At 42.9% G+C, this 21,362-nt stretch overlaps 1 protein-coding gene across 1 annotated transcript in view; it reads right to left on the bottom strand.

Moving 5' to 3' along the window:
- Positions 1 to 21,362, bottom strand: part of CPEB3 (cytoplasmic polyadenylation element binding protein 3) — a 139,838-nt gene that overhangs the window by 24,449 nt on the left and 94,027 nt on the right. The window contains exons 6-7 of the mRNA XM_006755095.2: positions 19,466 to 19,584; positions 6,893 to 7,007 (exon numbers count right to left, since the gene is read on the bottom strand). Coding sequence (XP_006755158.1) covers positions 6,893 to 7,007; positions 19,466 to 19,584 — 234 coding nt within the window. The remainder of the gene's footprint in view (positions 1 to 6,892; positions 7,008 to 19,465; positions 19,585 to 21,362) is intronic.

The raw sequence follows: 21,362 nt of genomic DNA, 5'->3' as shown, positions 1-21,362 counted from the left end.
TGCTGGCAGTTAGGTACTTTTGATAAGAAACAGAAACCCTCACTCACTATGCTTGTATGAAAATTATGAATAAATCATTTCCACGTATAAGCTGATTATACACAGTCATTTTCTTGGCCACCAAAAAGTCTGCAGACGTTTGAGCCAGTGAAGCCTCACTTAAGGGAAGAACAATTTGTTGAGAAGCTAGAAGCAACCAACGTGACTAAAGGAAGAACTTTTGGGGGAAAGATTATGAAGATTTTCCATCTCTCTTTCTACCCGAATCTCTCTTTTAATGACAAAACATCTAACACGGTGAAGACCCCTGAAGAAAGGTAAATGATGGTCAAAGAACTGTTGTTTGTGTTTGGTGCTTTACTCAATTAGCGAGTCTTCACTAATAGCACACTTCCTGTGGGCTACGCTCAAACACCACAGAGATATGGCATTTAAGTAACGCTGCTAGTACTTAAAGTGACATGACTGAGAAAAGTAACCACTTGGTAAATACAGCTTTAGGGGGAGAATGTAATTGAATTCACCCACTAAGTAGATGACTAACAGAAACGCAGAGCAAGCCTTCCTCAAGGCCTATTAAGTTTTCAACCTGAAATAATTTTTTTATAAAGAAAGTACCAGTTCACCTACAGATGTCGGAATGTACAACTACTTTTAGAGCCGGGTTTTACAGGCTTCTTTACAGTGAGGATCATCAGTCCACGGAGGGAAGTCCCGTATAAATTCCCTTCCTCTGATGGGGGCAAGCTGAACCAGGAAGAGGGCTACTGACTCCAGTACTTGGGAGGAGGAGAGAAAAGTAGAAGAAAGGCAGAAAGGATGTGGCAGAAGTCAACTAAAACCCGCATGCGTCTATCGATGTCGTGTGATCTCAACCCTGCTCATGAAATGTGGGCCTTTGATCGAAGGTGTAACTTGCTTGGAGAGTGTGGGCAAACCACCTACTAAGCCTGTGACAGTGACTCCTCATTCTCAGCCATCCTCTGTAGAGGCCACGGACAGTGTGGCTCCCAGAACCACATTCTTTACATTTAACCCGAGGAAGGCGAGGCAATACAGCTGGAGGCTGGGATTCAGACAGACGGAGGTGACAGCAGGCACAGACAGAGTCCATGAAGAAGCCAGGAGTCTCCAAACTACTTTTTATGTTTTCTTTCCTAGCGAGACAGTGTTCACAGGGTCTGCCTGGTCAGCACAGGGGTAGGAAATTAGCAGGCCTGGTAGCTCTAGCCAAGGGCATGCTGCACTTTGGATAAGCTCTGTGTTCCCAAGACACTCAAGTCACGTCATAAATACCTGTTTCATTATGATAGCAACACCACTATGGGGCTAGCTCACACACTGGCTCTTGTGATGACCTTCACTGTGCCATCACCAGAGAGGGAAACGAGAATACTGCAGCTGTATGTAGCAGAGCGCATCCCCCTGATGTCCTTCAGTGGTCACTATGCCTCTGAAGTTCAATCTGAACCCCAATTACAGTTCCTTGGATTTGCTCCTGATTCTTCACAGAGTTCTGAAAGGGGTTTTAATTCACCAGAGAGGAAATCATGATGACTCCCTCGTCTGACCCCAGGTCCTGTTCCTATCACTTAGCTGGATCTGAAAGCCAGGCATCAGGCAATGTTTAAGTCTCAGATACTATGAGAACCAGGAGGAGCAGGACTGAGGCTTCCCAAGGGGGAATATCAACACATTCATCTTTCCAGATTTTAAATTGTGAATCTAGAAGCCACATTTCTTCTCTCTGGACATAAGAACGAAGCAGGCGGGAAAGAGGCAGAAGGCACCTCAGGGGGAGGAGGAGAGGGGGGTCTGGACTTTGGAATGAAAGGAAGATCCAACTTGAAGGTGGACTTTCTAGGTTTACAATTGCCAAGTTGGTTCACAAGGCAGTTCACGCATCTTAAATGGGGAAATGTGCTCACAAGCTTTCACTCTGCATCAGATGTTGGGAAATTAAAAACATTTTCAAATAAATGATATGAACAACCAACAAAGCCAGAGAGACAGAGTGTTTAACTTGATTAAATTGAGCTGGTACCAAGGTAACTGTTACTATTGTTACAGAGACAACATCTCAGACCTCAGCTTGATAAAGAAGCTCACTTCTGTGCAAAGAGCCCCAAACTTGTTGTCTGGAGATACGAGTTTGAGTCTTGGCTTTTTTGCTCATAGTGGTCTTGGCCGATCACTCCCTCTGAACCCTGCTTCCTTATCTCTACAGTGAATTCTACCACTTACAACTTCACAGGGTTATCACGAGGATTAAACATCCATGAGCGCTCTGAACACACCGCTGAGCACGGAGTGGGGCTCGAATGTTCAGTTTGGTCCCGGGGTGGTTTTGGCCTCTACTCATAAATCTTGGCTTGGCTTGGTTTCTGCTCCATAAGCACCAATTCTTCCCAGTCTTACTTTGGCTTTATGCTAACGTTACTCAACCTGCCCATGATAGGGCAAAGTTTGACATCGGCTGCGGGGGAGAGAGAACACAAACGCATACTAACATTAGAAAATCCTTAACCCTCAGGGCAACGCAGTCCATCAAGTCTGTATGCCAAATGTGGAGTTTATCTGGGACAACTCGTACTGAACCTGGGACTCAGTAAAAGAAATAGCTCCTACTACTGAGAAACATGACATAAGATGGTTTCTGCCTGCCACCACTTTGTAGAACAACAACAACAAAAGCTACCGTTACTCTTCTTTCCTGAGTCACAAATCAGAATGTGACTCCTGCTACAAGTGAACTATCAGAATGCCTGCACAGAATGTCTGAAATAAGTGCTCTTGGAAAAAATTCAGGCTGTTGGTCCTCTAGATGTATGCCACATATCACTGAGTATCTACCTCAGTTTTTTTTTCTTCCCTCTACAGGAAATTCATGCTCACAACAGTCAGAGGGGGGGAAAGGCAGAGAAGGAAATTTTAGGATTCATCACAGAATATTAGACAGGAGAGAATGATCAAGGCCATAGTTAGGAAAGGCCTAAGGATAAGCAAATGGTAGGTCGGCTCCAAGGACTCAGATGGAATCTCTGAAGATCGAGCTCTTAGCAGGACCTGGACCGGTGAACTGTCACGAGGAAGTCACGAAGGCGAAGAACAGCTCACATGCCTCTCATCAGAGGACACGGAGGGCTTTTCAAGCCTGATCGAAGTTGGAAGGGGCTGGGTCCCAAAGCTTGATCACCAAGGCGATATTCAAATTAGACATTAAGCCAAGAAGGTGGAGTCAGAGAATATTCATATTTATAAAGTGGGGGAGCGCGTACAGGGGCCAGATGCCTCATTCCCTACTCTTTCCTGGTAGCCTCATAATCCCCAAGCCTGGCACTGATTTCCTCTCAGAGCAAAGAGATACATTCTAGAGAGGCCCTAAGGCCCTAGGGATATGCAAAACAGGGCCATTTCTGTACTGAGGGAGACTCAGGAAGACCCGCTGCTTACATTACGGGAACAAAGAGTGAAAATACGCTGTGTTCTTCCAGGTAGAGAACCAGACAGACTACCTACCCCTTTCCCTGTGCTCACTCTGAAGAAGAATCTGCATTTTAGCCACATGGTGGCATGGTGAGTCTGCCTATCGCCTTCCCTGGCCTGGGGGTGAGAAGAGGTGGGGTGTGGAAGGGGAACAGGAGATGAGAAACACAAGGAGACTTCAGGCAAGCTGTCCTTGGCTTGCAGCAGACTGAGGGAGGGAGAGGAGACAGTAGGAACGTGTATTATTTGACCTAAAGAAACCAACAGGCAATCTATTTAGCCTTGGGTAAACTCATCTAGATTTTTCCACTGATATTTTCCCATTTTCATTTATCTGGGCCTGTGATTTTTTTCACTCCCCCTCTCCTCCCAACTTGAATTTATAAAAAGGAAGGCTTGTTAAATGACCAGAAAGAGCAAGCTAAACTCAGGCTAATACTGCTTAAAACAGGTTGCCTTGTTTCTTTAGAAGCGTTTGTGTGTTTCTGCCTGGTGGAGTAAGGACTATATTTATAGTAATTTATTAGTGACAATGATCTTGTCTTAGGGGAAATATCAAAGATAAATAGCCTCACAAGATCCAAAGGAATAATTCTTGAGTGATAACATTTCAGTCTCTGTTCCATGTTAAAGGACTATTTTTGGCCCAGGATGAGGTGAAAATCAGTCTGGACACCTAAAATTTCACCTGCTGAGTACTGTCACCCATCTCTGGTCCAGGATCACCCTGTATATAGTACCTGAAACAGGTATGAGACTGTTCAAAATTCCATAACCACAATGCCCTCTGGAAATAATAAAAAATGGCCCAAAATATTTAAAAACCAAATTTGAGAAACATTATGTTAAAGAGCATAATTTAGCATCCACTTCATTGAGTTACTTAGCATTCTATGAACGCATTTCTCGCCTTCTGTCCTGAAATCGGCGGCTCTGCAGATGATGATGACCTGTCGAACGGGACAGCGAGATGTTCACTCGGTTTGGCATGACCTGCGCTTGCTCAGCGTCGCTAACACAGTGGATGCTCAATAAATGTTATTGTTCAAGTGAACTGCACTTGAACAAGAACACTGTCCAGTTGAAGATGGTCTAGGGAAGTCAAATGAATTCCTTCAAACACAGCCTTCTATTCAAGGCACACACCAGCCCATGAAGCTCAGTGTGTTCCAAGGAAGCCCAATTCTCTGCACATGGGCAAAAGCTGCAATGCTTTTCGTTCAGATTGCATGGCATCCAATCTGGAAGTCTTGGATAGATTGGAACATTCTAAGATGCCAACAAAGATGACTTAGCCATCTAGAAACCATAACTTAAGCTACAGTTATGGGAGGTGCTGGCATGGACGGACACTTCCATCAGACAAAGTGACCGTGGCTTACTAGCCACATAAAACTGCAAAAACAAAACTGAAAGACAAAAATTTTAGCTTAGCTTAAAAAAAAAATACCTTAAGAGACTTACAAAGAGGATAGCATCTAGGTGGGAAACACAAAATCCCACTTCTGATGAGAAAATTAAATATAATTCTTGCCTAATCCTAGAACTTGCAACATCTTGCAGACACAGGATGTTAAAGAAAGAATATAATCTAGCACCTTGGAGTTCCTGCCCTGTGGTGTCAGTGTGATCTTAGAAAAGTGTGAAAATGGATTTATAAAGGGAAAACCATATAGAAGCCCTGGCCTATCCCTTCAAATCATTAAAACAGAGAGAGTAAAGGGTGAATAATAAAAAAGGAAATTTAATTTATAAGCTATTGTGTCAGTGACTTAAAAATAGACATTAGAAGCTAAAGCCGGTTCTGTTATTTTTATAACTGTGGGGCTTTTTCTTTCAGAATTTTTTTTTTTTTCAGATTGCCATCTAGGAAAAAAAGAGAGGGACTAGAATATTAAAACAAATTTGTGCTCACAGTTAGGTGCAAAAAAGAACAGCTAGAATACTAGCAATGAATGTCCATTTACACGGTTAAAAGACAGCAGAAGGGATTTTTCTCTCACTCCACTCCTAAATCTAACACTAGTTGGAAAAAGTCAGGAATATTCCACAAGGCCCCCACCTCCATGTCCTGTTCGAAAGCAGACGCAGCTCAGACACAAAGGGCTGCATCTACCCGCGCCTAGTGCTGCTCGGCGGAGTGGCCCTCCCTGGGCTTTCTTCTCTGGCAGCAGATCATGGAAGGGGTGGGGCAGCTCTGCTGCTTTGCTTTCGTTCTTTCACATAGTTTCCAGGAAAATGAAAGTAAGACCCAAAGGTATTTGACTTGCTGAAATACCACAAAATTGCAAACTCCACAGTCACAAAGAAGATGTTTTACAATCCTTCAAAATAGAATAATGCAGATATTTTTATGCAGGCCCAAAGTTATCACTTAGAACTAGATTGAAATGGAGATTTAAATAAATATATTTAAAATGCTGAGGGATGTTCGGAATTAAGAACTCATCAAAGTCACAGAGCCAGATAGCTGTAGGCACGTTTTACATTTCATAATTGTTCTCACAACTTGGTTTTAGTGATCTCTGCTTTCTCTTTTATGTTTTCGGTAGGTTCAAGTCTACCGGCTTACAAATCACACAGAGATAATGTGCTTTCACAGCTACGGTGGCAACAGTAACCTATCTTTTCATCTTCCTTTAAAAACACAAACTCAATTATTTTAAACACTTTAAAAAACTTAGTTCCCGCAAGTAATGTTGTTATATTCCATTGGCAATAGCACTGATCCACAACTGATGAGACTTGTATTTGGATTTATATATTGATGTCATCAGCTCAGCATCCCTTCCACTGCCCCAGTCAATTATGACGGCCCGATCCCAGCAGGAACAATGATTTCCTCATCGGGAAATAACAAAAAATAAAATAGGGGAGCTTTGTGAAAAGTCATCATAAAGATGCCTGCATACATAATTCATTTTTCAAGCTGTATAAGAAAAAAAAAAGGAACCTGTTTCACTTGGAAAGAGTTCAGTCTGACACTCAGTGGCACAATTTCCAGCCGTGGTTTGACTGTCACTGAGGGCACACGGCTGCTGGGGACATATGGGTAACTGCTCTTTCTGTCATACATTACAATGCTAACTGGCATAAGAACGCACACTGCCAAATGTATTGTTACTATTTTTAAACTATGTGGTTGAATAGGAAAGCACTAAATAGAATTCATCCTTTCAAAATAACATTTTAATGAAATTCACTCTTGCACCATCAGGAAATAGAACATTTTGGGAGGAAACATTCAATTTTGAAAGCATCAGCTCAGCGAAACTGACAGGGGAGCATTCTTTTTTTGGAGACTGTGTATAATTGACCGGAAACCTAGAAAATATTGAAGACTAAATGCATTGGGAATTTTGTTGTTGTTGGATTTTGTTGTTGCGGTGTTACTATTTCCACTCACCAGCTCGAAGGGGTCGTGGAACTCCCCCAACAAAGATAGTTTTTCTGGGGTCCAAAGGCTGAGAACCATCCATTACAAAGTCACTGTCACTTAGGTTCCATGGTCGAATTTGCACCTGAAAAAAAGTTGTTTACTTGGTCCTTACTTCATTTCCATCAACCCCAAATGAGAATAAGGTGACTAAAGACAAACCCACTGATTTGTGCATTTTACAACATACACAACCCAAACAAAAATCCAGTTATTATTTAATGTAATCTGCATTAAGTGCCTTTCGATAGAACTCTTGGGAAATCTACTTGTAGGTACTATACTCAACACTGGAGACATATACCATGAAACCTTCAAAAACCATCTGTGGCTTTTAAAAAAAGCAGTCTTTTAGAGAGAGATTCTGGGTTTTGGATCAGATCCATATTAGCAAAAGACAGACTATTTATCACCTGTTGTAGGATAGCACTTAGCTTTGTAAGAGCTCATCTAAAGGAAGGGAATGGAAACATTAGAAATATTTTTCTAAAACTTATCTGTATGTCTGGCTTTTAAATTCTCATCACCCCCTAAAATTAAAACACAGATCTTTCAGCAATATGATTTCACATGGATTAACACTCATCAAGTTAGCACAGAATTACCAGTAATATCAAATAGTGAAGTTACCTACTTCAGATTTATCTGACTTTTCTAAACAAGTCCGGGTAAATAAAGGCAAGCCTAGAAACGGAAGTAAATTCTCAAAGAGTAGAAAAAGGAATCTTCATGGCATAGTTCTTTCTATTTGTTATGTCTCTTGACTGGGAAGCCAACTTCCTGTCCATTGTTTGTACTGTTTTATCAAATGATAAAAATAAGGTATTTCATCAGAATCTGAACCTTAAAATATATTCCTTTCCATCCATAACTGAATTATCAAAGAAAAGCTTAAAAAAAAAAAAACCCTCCCATACTGAAAGGTGAGTTTCAGCACTGCTTAAAAAAGGACCAGTCACATGTGTTCCAGGAGGTGGCTAGGTGTAGAAGCAGAGAAAACGGTGTGTCCTTAAGGAACATGCCTCTCCTTCCCTCTCACGGATTAGGACAGGAAACAAAACAGCTGAATTTTCATTTCCTTAGCATCAACAGAATTCTTCATTTCCCGCCGATGCTAGACTGTCAACCGTTAATGCAAGGAAAGGCGTAAGAAAATGTCTTATGTGGCTTGGCTCATATCTAGGAGTACTCCCATTTGAAAGGTAGTAAAATCTGCCGATTATACTTTCAAAACACTTTGAATGTCAACTCTAAAACTGGCACTGCTCAGAAACAGTTTACACATTCCTTATTATTGCTACAAAATTCACCCCCACCTAACTTTTTGCCTTTTATGACCCTGCTCCCTTCACTAGTTAGCCAGAAGCCATAAAGTCTCCATTTTTTCCTGAAAACTTGGACCTGTTTGCAATTCTGTAAACAGGCCTTGCTCCACCTACATCACATGGGGGGAGGAGGGGGTTAAAATATAAATTTTAAAAAAGCCCAAAAATGCCTTCATGAGTGCCCATTATTAATTTTCAATTAAAAACTCAATTTCCAGACACTGTAATAACAAGAATTCTAATATCACCAACAAAAAAAAAGTAGGATGCATCTTTTTCTACACAGAGCCGTCTCTTTGTTTAGTCTTATCCCTAATAAAGTAGTTAAGGCAGCTTCAGGACCTGTCATTCCAATCACTTTACAATAACTGAGTTTGATCCTCGATCGCTTTGCTTCACAAATGAAAACGATTCCTGTGCAGTACCCATACTGTTCTGGCTTCAGTGAATCCGATTACAGAAAACGCAGTCTTCTGTACCAGCTCTAGGTTACTGCTGCTCCAAAGAACTGTGCAGGCCTCACACCTTCTTGCTGAGAGCTTCGTGCCTGCCCTCCTCCTCCCACCCTCACCTCATTACCTCACACACGACCCATTCCACTACCCTATTCTTGGCATTACAGCTTAGGTAAAAATACAGGAAGAGGTCTCAGGAGACAGGAATAATTAACCCTATTCATAAAACCCATACCCCCAGCTGACACTAGAAAGCAGCTTCTCAGAGCTCACACTGCTGCAGGCAGAGCGATGTCCGCATAGGCCAGCTTCAGCTCTCTGCACACCACGCAAAAGGGAAACGTGTGGTCCTGTTTGCACCCAGACGTTCCGTTCGCACTTTGGTATCTCTGAACTACAAGTCCACTCTCACACAAGGCAATGCATTCTCCATCACCGGGGCTTAGTCTCAGGGCCTGATAACCATGCTTTTTTCCTTTTGGACTTACTCTTTGAGTATATTTTCTGGTCCTTTAACATATTTTCCACCCCCATGTTTCTCTACTTTTTAAATACCATACTTTATAAGCTGACTCAAATATTTTGTAGAAAGGGGTAAAACATAAATGAGAGAACAGCTTTTTCATAACCTTCGTTTCCTTAATAATTAGTTTTGAGAATGGATAAAATTAGAATTCTGTCCTAATTCAATATACACCGCAACACAAGTTTTACATAATCGGGGTGTGTGTGTGTGTGTGTGTGTGTGTGTGTGTGTGGTCAAATAGGCTATTGCAGGCTATACTCTGGGCAGGAAAAGCCTCAACATTCAGAGGACAAACATACGGATGTCACTAGAAATGGTGAAGTTTCTCATAAATGAGCTGACACTGATTTTAAAACCAATTCTCCTTCCTGGAGAGACTTGCTTATAAAGTGGACTCTGGGAAGATGCACCACCCCCCAGCTCTTCAGCGTGCCACGCCCTTACAGCAGGGGTTACACAAAGCCAATGTCTGCAGGGCCTCGCAGGTAGCATAACCGTGTCAAGCCACCAGGCAATGTAGGAAGTCAGTGACACTGGATAAATCACTCCCTTTAAAAAATTTCTTTTAATTTTTTAAAAAATCACTCCTTTTAAAGAAAGCAGGCACTTCTCAGCTCCAGCAAGTAGTTGTAATTTGCAAATGTGCTGTCAGACTTCCCCATTTGTCAAGAGTAGCTAGATTTTTATGTGAAACTTCAAGATTTTAAAATGTTGGGAACTAATTCAAATGTTCAAATCACTGTGTAGGCTAAACCCAACGATCTGCAGGCCAGTCTATGCTGTGGCTGGAAAGGCTTAGTTACCACACAGCTCACAATGGGAAGCTGTGTTCCATAAGCACTTCGGAGAGACAATACAAAACGGCTTTCCTTTAGGTTTTTTTTAAAGCATGTATAACAAACTTGAATAATAGATTGCTGTTCAAAGAATTGAGAGTTTTCTGACTAAACTACACAAAAGAGATGTTACCAAATCAGTTTGGCTATTTTTTCTAGAAAAATACCTAATAGAATAAAATACCTAACTCTTGTTCTATATCGAAACTAAAGTTTCATCCTAGTTATGCAACTAAAAGTCATTATTCATAGGGGTAAGATTAGGCCACGTGCTAATCTTAGGCAGAGAAAAAAATTAAGAAATGCAATATGGGTCACTTATTTTGACAGGAAGCATAACATCATTTCCCCAAAAGAAAACTTTATTGAAGATTTCAAAAGTCTTTATGTTATAATTAAATACAAAATGCATTTTATTGTAACTTTAATAACAGGATATGAGTTTTAGAAAGACCAGTTTTTGTTTTTTATTTTATTATTATTTTTTAAACCTCACCCGAGGAAATTTTTTAAATTGATTTTTTAGAGAGAGACAGAAACATCAGTTGGTTGCCTCCTGTCAAACCCACAAGCTAGCTATGTGTCCTGACCAGGCATCGAACCCAAAACCTTTTGGTGTACAGGATGAGGTTCTAGCCAACTGAGGCACCCGGCCAGGGCAGTAAGAATACTTTTTAATACAAACCTTAGGGCTACAAGTTTCTGAACATGACTAAGCCTCCCTATAGCTCTGGAATTCTCTCAGTTTAGACCACTATTTAGAATGTAGGTGTTCATCTACCAATAAATAATGTTCTCCCGAGCTTATTTTGAATGTCTTGCCCTATCTTTCCTTCTTGTCTGGCCATCTCCTTGGACTAAAAACAGCAGTCACATGAACATCCTATGCTCAGAGCCTCCTTTTCATCTGCTCATCGCAAGGCCGCTTCAAAAAGCAACCAAACTGTTCAGAGTCCACAGTGCAATCCCGTGACTGGCTCAGGGAAACGACCCAACCCCAAAACAGCCTCGCTGCCATGTGCTGTTTCCCATAAAGCACAGGGCTAAGACCCCACCCCCAGTTTCCTCTGTCCTTTTTTCAATACCCTTCAAACTCCTGCTCAAGCTCTTCAGGAAAAAGTCTCCATTTTTCGCTGCCTAATCCTACAATCCTTTCAATCTACGTGAGTCAGAAAAACAATACTGCAGAACTATCAGGATTGCTCTCCCCAGCAAGCCTCAGCATCCCGGCTCTTCTGACAACCAGGATGAGTCAGCTAAACCCAGGTCCGCTGACATACAGCTGCAACGGCTCAGCTGTAGTGGTAATGAACTCAGACCCACTCCAGTTGTCAGCAATCCTATTTTAAGCACCAGAGGCCTCACAGGATGACTGGAGTGCCCCACAAATAAACTAGAGTGTGGTTTGTGAGGCATCTTTCTCTCTTCCATGACATAAGGGGTTGTTTTATTAATACTGACCACCAAAACTAGCAGCCACACAGCAATAACTGTGGTTTGGACTCTTCAAAGTACATTCATATTTGATATCTCATTTCAACCTAATGTGTGCCACATGGCTCCCTAACAAAAAGGTCAGCCAGTTCCCAGTTTAGATGCTGCCTATTATCCCCAAGTGCTGCCCTCCAACCAATGGAGACGAGGAGGAGAGGCCTTCCCTGTATCTCCTGGGGGATGCGGCCAGAAAGGAATCCGAGAGCTGATCAGAGTCACTGGCCTCGACAAGATTATGTACCCTGGGCAGCTCTGGGGCCTCCAGTCAGAACTCCATCGGGCCTTAAAGCATAAAGCCATGAGTCTTACCCTCAGGCCATTCCTCCCTTTCCTTAGATAAAAGTATAGTCATGCGTTGCTCAATGACAGGGGCATGTTCTGAGCACTGTGTTGTGAGGCCATTTCGTCGTTGGGTGAATGTCACAGAGTGCACTTACACAAACCTCTATGGTACAGCCTCCTGCTGTAATTGTACGTGCTATACTTTTATATAGGGCTGGCAGCAGAGTAGTTTGTTTACACCAGCATCCCCACAAAGAGGTTAGTAATGTGTTGGGCTATGATGTTATGATGGCTAAGACATCATTAAGGGATAAGAATTTTCAGCTCCATGATAATTTTATAGGATTGCTGTTGTATATGTGGTCTGTTGTTGACGAAAACGTCATCAGGTGGTGCATGACTGCAGATCAAGGTCCCACAGAGCCTCGTCAGAGCCAGGTCTCTCCCTAGACAGGAAGCCAGAAGTAACCCTGGGAATTCTCTCATGCCGTCCCAGAATGCTCCTGGTCCAGCGTCAAGGTCAGAAACAGTCCATGAACAAAAAGGGAAGCCCTGCCAGCTGCACCAAGCTGCACAGCCTACCGGATGCATGGAAACCACAGGCTTACAGCTCCTCTTGGACCTCCAGTCACTGTTGAACAATTCAGACAGCACTCTGTACACCGTTTCATAAGCGCGCCCAATGCAAAAAGAGAGCACGCATAAACTGTGCCCCCAAAACGGCTATGCATATCCTTGCTTTATGCTTGACTTAATAAACCCATTCTTAATTAAATGCTATGATTAATAACTGTACCTCTAAGCGAAAGACTCAATGGAAAGCCTTTCCTCTAAAGTTTAAAGGTCTTCCTGACTCCTGCAGGAACATCTGACCACGGTGCCCTTTGAGCCCCCGTCCCTGCCTTCCCCAGCCCAACTCCTACAAAACTTCTATCATTGCACCTGTGACTCCTTACTTCACTTACTATTCACCTGTCTATCTTCCTCCATTGGCCTCTAGGATCCTCTAGGGCTGAGCCCATGTCTCTGCATGCTTCCCAATTGCCCAGCACAATGCCCAACTCTTAGTGAGTGCTCAGTGCTCCACAGTGAATGAACAAAGGCTTTCCTGAGTGTCCAGCAGCTGCCCTCTTATCTCCCAGATCACTCCCTTCACTACACTGAAAGCTACCTTCTGTGGGCATGGAAATACAGTATGTCTGGTCACCAGTAGATGTCCCAAGACTTGGGCCCAATCAGTGTAAATTCCTGATGCCACCAGGTACCTAGTGCTCATCATTACTGCTGGTGCTTCCACATCTCTTAAAAAGGGTAAGCATGACAGACGAGTCCCTTTTGAAAGAAAGAAGAAACTAGACTTTTGAGCACCTACACTGCACCATTGTGCCAGGCATTCTGCACACATGGTTACACTTAAACTCACTAAAACTATTATGCTGTCAAAATTATACCTACTTTAGAGATAAGAAAAGGAAGAATCAGAAGAGTAAAGTCAACTCAGGACTGAAACCCATGTTTATCTAACCCAAAGCCTATATACTATGTACTTTTTCCCTTGCAATGACGTCGTGTGCCTGCAAGGCTCCCTGTCCTCCAGGCTCCTGGCCACCAGTCATACTTGCTCATAGTCTCCTGGACAAGTCACAGTGCATGTTTATTTGTGAGCGATTAACCTCTCTCTTCTTTCCAAACTTATTCTACCCATTTTCAATGCATTAAAGAAGTAACAGATGGACTCTTCTTACACCTAACAAACCTAGCCATTAGAAAAGTTCAAGAGGATGACTTCGCAATGAAACTGGCACAGTCTCAGCTATTTTATCTTCCGGGTTCACAGACTCAAGCAATCATGCTTGGTAGCCACACGATTTTGTCCAATGTGTATTTTCAGCTCCACGGTAGGAGGACAAGGATGTTGTTACTGGCATGCTGGTCACTAAGACTCTTGAGAGGAATGTACACATAAAAGTTCAAGTGACCTAAGTTTTTCCTGGGAAGAAGCCTATTCTCTGCATGCGTTTCATGGAACAGTAATTCTATACAAATTTTCACAAGTATAATTCCCAACCAGGTATATAATATGCTGGGTTAAACAATATTGCACAATTTACTTACTGCAAGACTTGTCAGAATTATAATATATCAATTTTCCCCCAAATGTTTTTGGCTATTGAACCTTTAATTAAAGAAGAAAATAGATATAAAAGGCACAAAGTCAGTGCCCAATAAATGACACCCATTATTATTATGAGCAAACCTTTTGTTAGTATTCCTCTCAAGAGACCAGTGTTGATGGGACAAGTGTTCTTCAGAATGCACTTTGGAAAACACTGAGTATGGTCCCTTAGGGCAGTGGTCGCCAACCGGTGGTCCACTGGTGGTCGTGAGGTCTGAAAGGTTGGCGACCACTACCTTAGGGGATGGACTGGCTGTTTTGTCCACTAGGTACTGCTTAGTACACTGGAACTGCAGCATCTTTTAGACCTCAATAACAGCTTCGAAAAAATAAATAATAACAGCTTCCAAAGACTCAAGCAAGCACTAAGGACCTCTGGACCCATATCAAAATCAGAGATTCGGGGGGAGGGGGGATAGGATTTATTATGAAGAGGAAGTACTGCTCTCATTTTAGAGGAGGAATCCTCCTTTGGAGAAATTCCTATGATGGAAAGTGCCCAAACCACAAATTTAGACCAAGGATTCAAAAAGCAAACAAACAAAGAAGATCAGAAATGCTAATGATTTCCAAGGGGGGGGATATAACAAAACCAGATTTGATTGAGCCAAGATAAAAACACAGTTGTCATTTTAGAAGGTAGTAGATGGAGAATGAAAGAGTTTGAGTAAATACACCACAAACGCAAGGACTGAGGCCGTCTGTCAAGATGGCCTATAACTTAGCCCCTTTCTACTTTTCCCAATTTCATCTTCCTCTACTCCTGTCATACTTTTGTGCTCCATCTAACCAGCCTAAATGTTCACCATTCATACCACACAATTTCTCATTTCTGTGTTCATACTGTTGGATTTTTTGAAAATGTCTGTTTACCCACCCTTCCACCCGTCTCCGGCCAATCTCCAAACTCTCTTAATCCTTCAAGGCCTAGTTCAAATGACACTTCATTCAAGAAGCTTTCTCTTATCACTCCAGGCATATATAAACTCTCCAAAGTCCTTTATATCTTATCCTCATTGTATTTATTTTCCTTAACTTGACAAATATTTAAGAACCTTTTATGCACCAGGCTCCATATTAGTGTGTATTTAAATACATGTTTTATCTACCCATGACACTATTACGTTTTTGACACAGGGCTTTATGCCTGATTCAGAATAAGTTATCGCTTCTCGGCCTTTTGGCTAAGATCAAGTGCAGAATAAGTTCTGATTCATAACAACCAGTACGAAGGCCTTGCCCACAATCCACACTCAAAGGTGGTTTGAAGGAAGGCAGGCAAACCGTTGTAGAAAGATGGCTGCACGTGGGCTGGCAACAGCTCGTGTAGCAGGTACAGTAGATGGTGCAGTGACCAGAGAAGGCTTCAGGAAACAGAAGGCATTTGAGAGGGTTCTTCAAATAAGGACAAGAATTAGAAATTAGGATGGGAACAGAAATATCTTAGTTATTTGAATATGGGGTTTAGAAGGAAAGCAGAAAAAGGTTAAGTTTGGAAAAAAATGTGAAGCCAGTCTGGGAAGGCATTAAATCCCAGGCAAAAGGAACTGGACTGCTTTTGTAACTAAAGAGGAGGGATGGAAAGTGCTAGCAATCTCATTCATATATGGATGGGGGCAAGAGAGACCAGAATGATAAGCAGATTGGACAGAAGCAAAAATTAATTAAGCCAGCCTCTATTTCCAGCTTCCTTGCTCCTAACATTTTTTTTTCCAAATTTTGCTTTCAAGTTTTAAGTGGATGACCATGTTACCTGAGCCATAACCTAAAGAAATGACTTGACGTAAGCACACTGTCTGGTAAGACAGTTTTTTAATACTGTACAGAAAATCAGTCAGTCATATTCAGGATATTTATCATTGTGATTGTGCTATAAACCTCAAGGAGAAGGAAGCAGGAAACTTCTCTGATATGCCTCTCAAGGTGTTTACTATCGCACATCCCTGGCCAAATTGTGCTAGAAGGTAAAAAGCATAAACCTCTCCTTCCTCACCTCCTTTTCAAGTTTCTCTTTTTCAGCCCCTATCTCTGTTAGACCCTCCCAGGTTTCCTGCTCTATCAGATTGCTGTCCTGAACTTTCAGGTTCAATCTATTCATACATTCAAAAAGTAGTGTCACCTTAACAAGAGGGACCACGGTCACAATGTCCGCTTCACCGCGGGCCTGGACGAGGACAGAGCTGACCTCTGGGATGTCTGGGACATTGAGCTATGGAACTGATCTTGCTGGAGGAGGAAAAATCATATATCTAAGAATTTTGTCATAGTTCCTGCTCTTGCCGATTTGACTACCCATTCTTTGGGCCTGAGGAGTCAAACAATCAGGCCATGAACGAAGTTTCTTCTGCCACCTTTCAGGATCAGTCCAGCTCACAGAGCAGTCTGAGTGGAGCCATTTAATGAAAGGTAATGGCAGACCAAAAACACGAACACTACCTGAAATCCACTAATTAGGGATTCGTTTGAGTTAAAAACAAACATGATCTTAGAAGGTTTAAGTCAGAGGGAACCTCGCTATCAGGCTCTGTACTAGGAAAAGAATCTTGATTAACCTAATCCACACAAAGGGAACGCGGTCTGATGCAGGAGGATGCGGGGTGGGGGTGGGTGCTGGGGAGGGAGGTTAGGGGAAGGACAAAGGATAGAAAATCTGTGAGGTCATTTTGGAACATGGTATAGTTCCAAGGAGAAATCCAGGAAGGATTGGAGAGAACTAAGCAGCAGAATGAGGGCACTGGGATACTGAAAGGTAGCCAAGCTAAGAAGCAGAAAAAGTAGAAAGAGCCATAGCTCAGAGAGTTTGGCAAATGAGCTCCAAATGCTGACTTTACTTTGAGCTACTGCCAAGGTCCTCATTCACTCCCAAAGGTTCGCCCCGGCTCTCACTCTCTGTGGGAGCATCCAAAGTGGGGTGGGAGGTGTAGAAACCTGGGAGGGAAGTGTGGCTACGCGAGGCCAAGAGGGAGACACGTAGAGCTGAGGCACAGGAAGAGAAGGTTTCAAAACTGGAGCCAAAAGAGTTGGAACCCAAAATGGGATCCAGCTCCTTCGAATTACAGGTGTTTGGGGATTTCTTTGTTTCCCAGCCTAAATTTTATTCAAATTGTTTATGCTGGAAACTCTGCGTGTGCTTGGGTCAAAGAAATATGTGATCAGCAGCCACCATTCAGAATTCACTGAGCTCCAATAAACTGCTTCACTTGAGCTCAGAAAGTGAAAACTGCAATAAGGCAAAAATTTGTAGAAAACACAAACAAGGAAAGTTAGTTTCTCCATAAACATTTCCAAGACAGATAATTACACTAATTATTTTCAGAAGTCCCTCAAGCCAAAGGTAACACGTGTTTGGTGTGAAAACACTCAACAGTAATGGTGTTGACTCCATACCACCTCCATCTGCAACCACCACTGCTCATTCCCCTCTCAAGAGATGCCCAGTCCTTGTGAGGCTTGCCCCACAAGGAATATTATCCTCCCACAGAGCCAGTGATGAGCCATCCGAGGTATACAAGACCCATCAGCTCATCTCTAGTTTCCTCCCCTCAATCCAACTGCTTCTTAGTCTACTATGGGCATAACTCAATGTGTAACTCTGCCTTTCTGCCTTTTTATATATAAGTAAATATATTTCTAATCGCCTCCTAGAGTGTATGACCAATCAATCCCACCTTAGCCCTTTCTAGCTCACCCTACTCCCCTTCCACTGATGTGAAGTGGCAGATGATCTCTGGAGGTTGGCTGTTTACCTGCCCGACATCTGACCCTGACCAATTGGGTTCAGTCTTCCTAATCTCACACTATTCCACAGAGATTGAGAGAAGTTATTTCAGCTTTCTTGCTTTTCACTCAGATGAAACCCTGCACGTTCCCCTGGTAGTCAGTCCCCGTGTCTCCCTCATAACACCTGGCCTCTCCACACAGTTTAAATTAAGACGAAAGTTAACAAAGGTTCCCTACTTCTTTTCCCCATGTACTGTTTCTTTATTCCTCTCCCCCTGCCTCATATGCTACCTTATCTAATACTGCTAATTGTTATTATAAAAAAATGTTTAATGGCCCCAGAATTTGAAAATTACAGTAGCACTTCACATGTATTAAAATCCTGGCTTCTCTTTCTGCATCAATTATTCTATTATGTTCAACATCTCCATTCTTTACTAACCCTCCCTTCTGCTTTACATACTGCAGCCTCCCTCCTAGAGGTGGCCAAGTCCAGCATCATTCTTGTGCAACCAACTGTAGACCCTGTCCTAGATGTCACTCTTCAACAGATGCTACCATGTAGATAAGCTCTATCCTCACTCTTCTGAATACAAAAGCACTACGCTAGGCTAACAGCACATCCAGTTACACAAGTACCTGACCTCACCAGATGTTTTCACGATCAGAAAGGATATATGCACCCCTACGATCATTTCCCTCTTATCTGAGCCTCTTGACATCCCAGAGAGGGACCATTATTCTTCCCATTGTACAGATGAGGAAACCAAGATTCAGCAAGAATTAAGTGAGTCTATTCACAGCCAAGAAGATACTTAAATGTTAGAGACAAGACTCTAACTTTTATGTCCAACCCCAACTGTTTCCCCATGCACATTTCTGAGAGTGCATCTAGTTGCCAAGCGAGCCCCCCCTCTTCTGGTGTAAGTCTTACAAGGGGGTGCTGAGGCCCCAAGGAAGATCCATGCCTTGGACCACATCACTATTTGTACTCTATTTCCCTCTCCTAGCACCAAGTCTCGACATACAAACTCACCCCGCCCACACCCACTTTCCACAGATCCTTACTTCTTCCGTGTTAACTGAGTTCTTTTCTTCTGTTCAGAACATAGGTTTGCCCCTTCTCCACTCATACCCACTCTGCCAGGAGAAAGGAAGCAGCTTCCTCTCTCACCCAGGGACTTATACTCTTTGGTTCAGTAACCACACCCTGTACTAGTGTATGTTTGTTTATGGTTTTGGGTCCATGTTCCCTGTCCTTCCCCTCCCCTGCCCTGCTCCAAGCTCTCCATTGTAGAGTGTACGCTCCTGGCCCAGAGGCTCGATTTAGCCAGCTGTGGGTACTCAGCACAATGCCTCGCATTCAAAGGGACATAAACACTGACAATTATGATCTTTAAAAAAAAATTACTCCTGTCCTTGATCTGAAATAATAATACAAACCAGCTGCCAAAACCATTAAGAGCATTATTTACTTCAATTAAGAGATTCTGAATAGGAATTAGCTTAAAAGAGCTATAAAGTGAAAGACAAGGGCACATGTGTTTACATGCGGTCCCAAAGGTATAAAACGAAATACTGAGTAATTTGTTATTAGCGTCCCATCAATGACAGTCCAGCTCCACTGCACAGCAAGGTCACCCTGGGTAAGAGGATCGCAGTTACCAGCTTTCCCATTACAATGGCACATGTGCTCTAGAAAAGCAACAGCTGGCTGCCTGTTACCTACCGGTTTATCCTTGATGGTGGGGCTGGACACGCACAGGTACAGTTTCCCGTCTTCCTCCAGGCAGGCATCGATCAGAGCTTGCACTGAGCTCTCCTCCTGGAACAGCAGAAAGGCGTAGCCTTGGGGAGAACAAAAACAAAGGGCGGGGGGAGGAATCAGTACACTGAACTCAGAACACTACTTACAACGCTATCTATTGCTTTACTTCGGCCAATTCTTACTAAGAGCTAAGAACTTGAAGTGGGACACAGGGAAGTCATAGTTACTGAGACCCTCGCTTGCCAGGCATTGCATTAGGAGCTCTATACACACCACCTTGCCTTAGGGTTGATACGTGCAGCAGCATGGCTGCACCTTGAAAACATCACTCTGAGGGGAAAAAGCCAGGCACACGATACCACATATTGTGTGATTCCATGGATCACAAGATCATAGAGGCAAATCTATAGAGACAAAAAATAGATTAGTGGTGGCCTAGGGCTGCGGGGCTGGAGGGAATCGGTACAGGGTTTCTATTTGGGATGATGCAAGCTTTAAAAAATTAATTGTAGTGATGGCATCTGTGAACATACTGAAAACCACTGACCTGTACATTTTAAATGGAGGCACTATAGGGTGTGTGAATTATATCTCAACAAAACTTGTCCAAAAACCAAAACCACACAATAGGCCAGTGTGTTACTTCTGATGACCAAGGACACTCTCCTGTCTCATGACGGAGCACACGATCGATAAACAGGACGCTAACGGCAGGGTTTCCCTGGACACAGCCAGCTTAGTTCAGTTCAGTTCAGTAAGATGGACTGAGCAACTTGACAAGCGGGACACAACCTATAAATTATGATAAAACTGAGATAACTGAGCGTAGGTCTCTGCTGTCAAGAGACTTCTTCAGCAGAAGAAACAGACATGTAGACAAGAAGTAACTACTAGCGACAAAGCTGAGGGAGATGAGTGGAGACAGAAGGTGCCCTGGGACCTCAGAGGAGTAAGGGTTCTGACTTGGGAGAATCAGCAGAGACTTCAAAGAGGACAACAGATGTTCGAGGGGCCAACTCTGACACTCGCTGCCACGTTGGCACTCACAAATGACAGCTGAGCAAGGGCCCATCATGAGCTAGCCTAAGCCTGAGCATTCAACCATTCAACCTCTCTACAACCCCGCTAGCTCGGCTAAGTCTCTCAGCTGTCGCCTCCACTCTCGGTCTTGCTATTGACCTCAAAAGAGACCGTCACCAACACAATTCTGCTCTGATGCCTTGCGTGCCAGGAAGATGGAAGCAGTGGAAGAGATAAGAACCCTCATATTCAGGAGATTCTCATACATCAGAGACGTTAATTAACTGGCCTAGAAGCAAAGCTCTCTAGAGTCCTGGGCAGCACGTAACAACGTTGGCAGTGGATAATGAAGAATGGGTGCTCTTTTTAAAATCCTTTTTCCAAACTCCTCATCTACTATACAGAGCATCCAAGTAAACATATCAAGAAAGAGATCAAGTACTACCCAGCACACCAGGAGTGACCACTGCAACAAGTAGCAGCCAACAAACAAGGGGGACCCCAAGCCTACAGGAGCGGGTATGTGGATGCCAGCGGGAGGCTGCCTATGTGGTAGGACCCAGAGCTGTTTTCTGGGCTTTGCTCCCAGGCTAGATGGGTCAGAGGATTCAGCAGGCGGCCAGGCAAGAAAAATAAAACCTAACTGCGCAACTAGAAAAGATAATACATCATTTCTTCATGTCATTTCTCTTCCAGAAATAGTATCAAACGAGCACCGAGCCCCAGGGAATCTGTTAAAAATTCAGTATTTTCATTTAATGTGAAAACATTAATTCCAATTGCCAAAGAGAATATTACAGATGAGTGAGTTAGAAAATGCAAAAATCACCAAGAAGAG

The sequence above is a fragment of the Myotis davidii genome, unplaced genomic scaffold, assembly GCF_000327345.1.
Source record: "Myotis davidii unplaced genomic scaffold, ASM32734v1 scaffold271, whole genome shotgun sequence".
NCBI lineage: Eukaryota > Metazoa > Chordata > Mammalia > Chiroptera > Vespertilionidae > Myotis > Myotis davidii.
The sequence above is the reverse complement of the archived record's forward strand: the minus strand, read 5'-3'. Positions and strand labels throughout refer to the sequence as shown.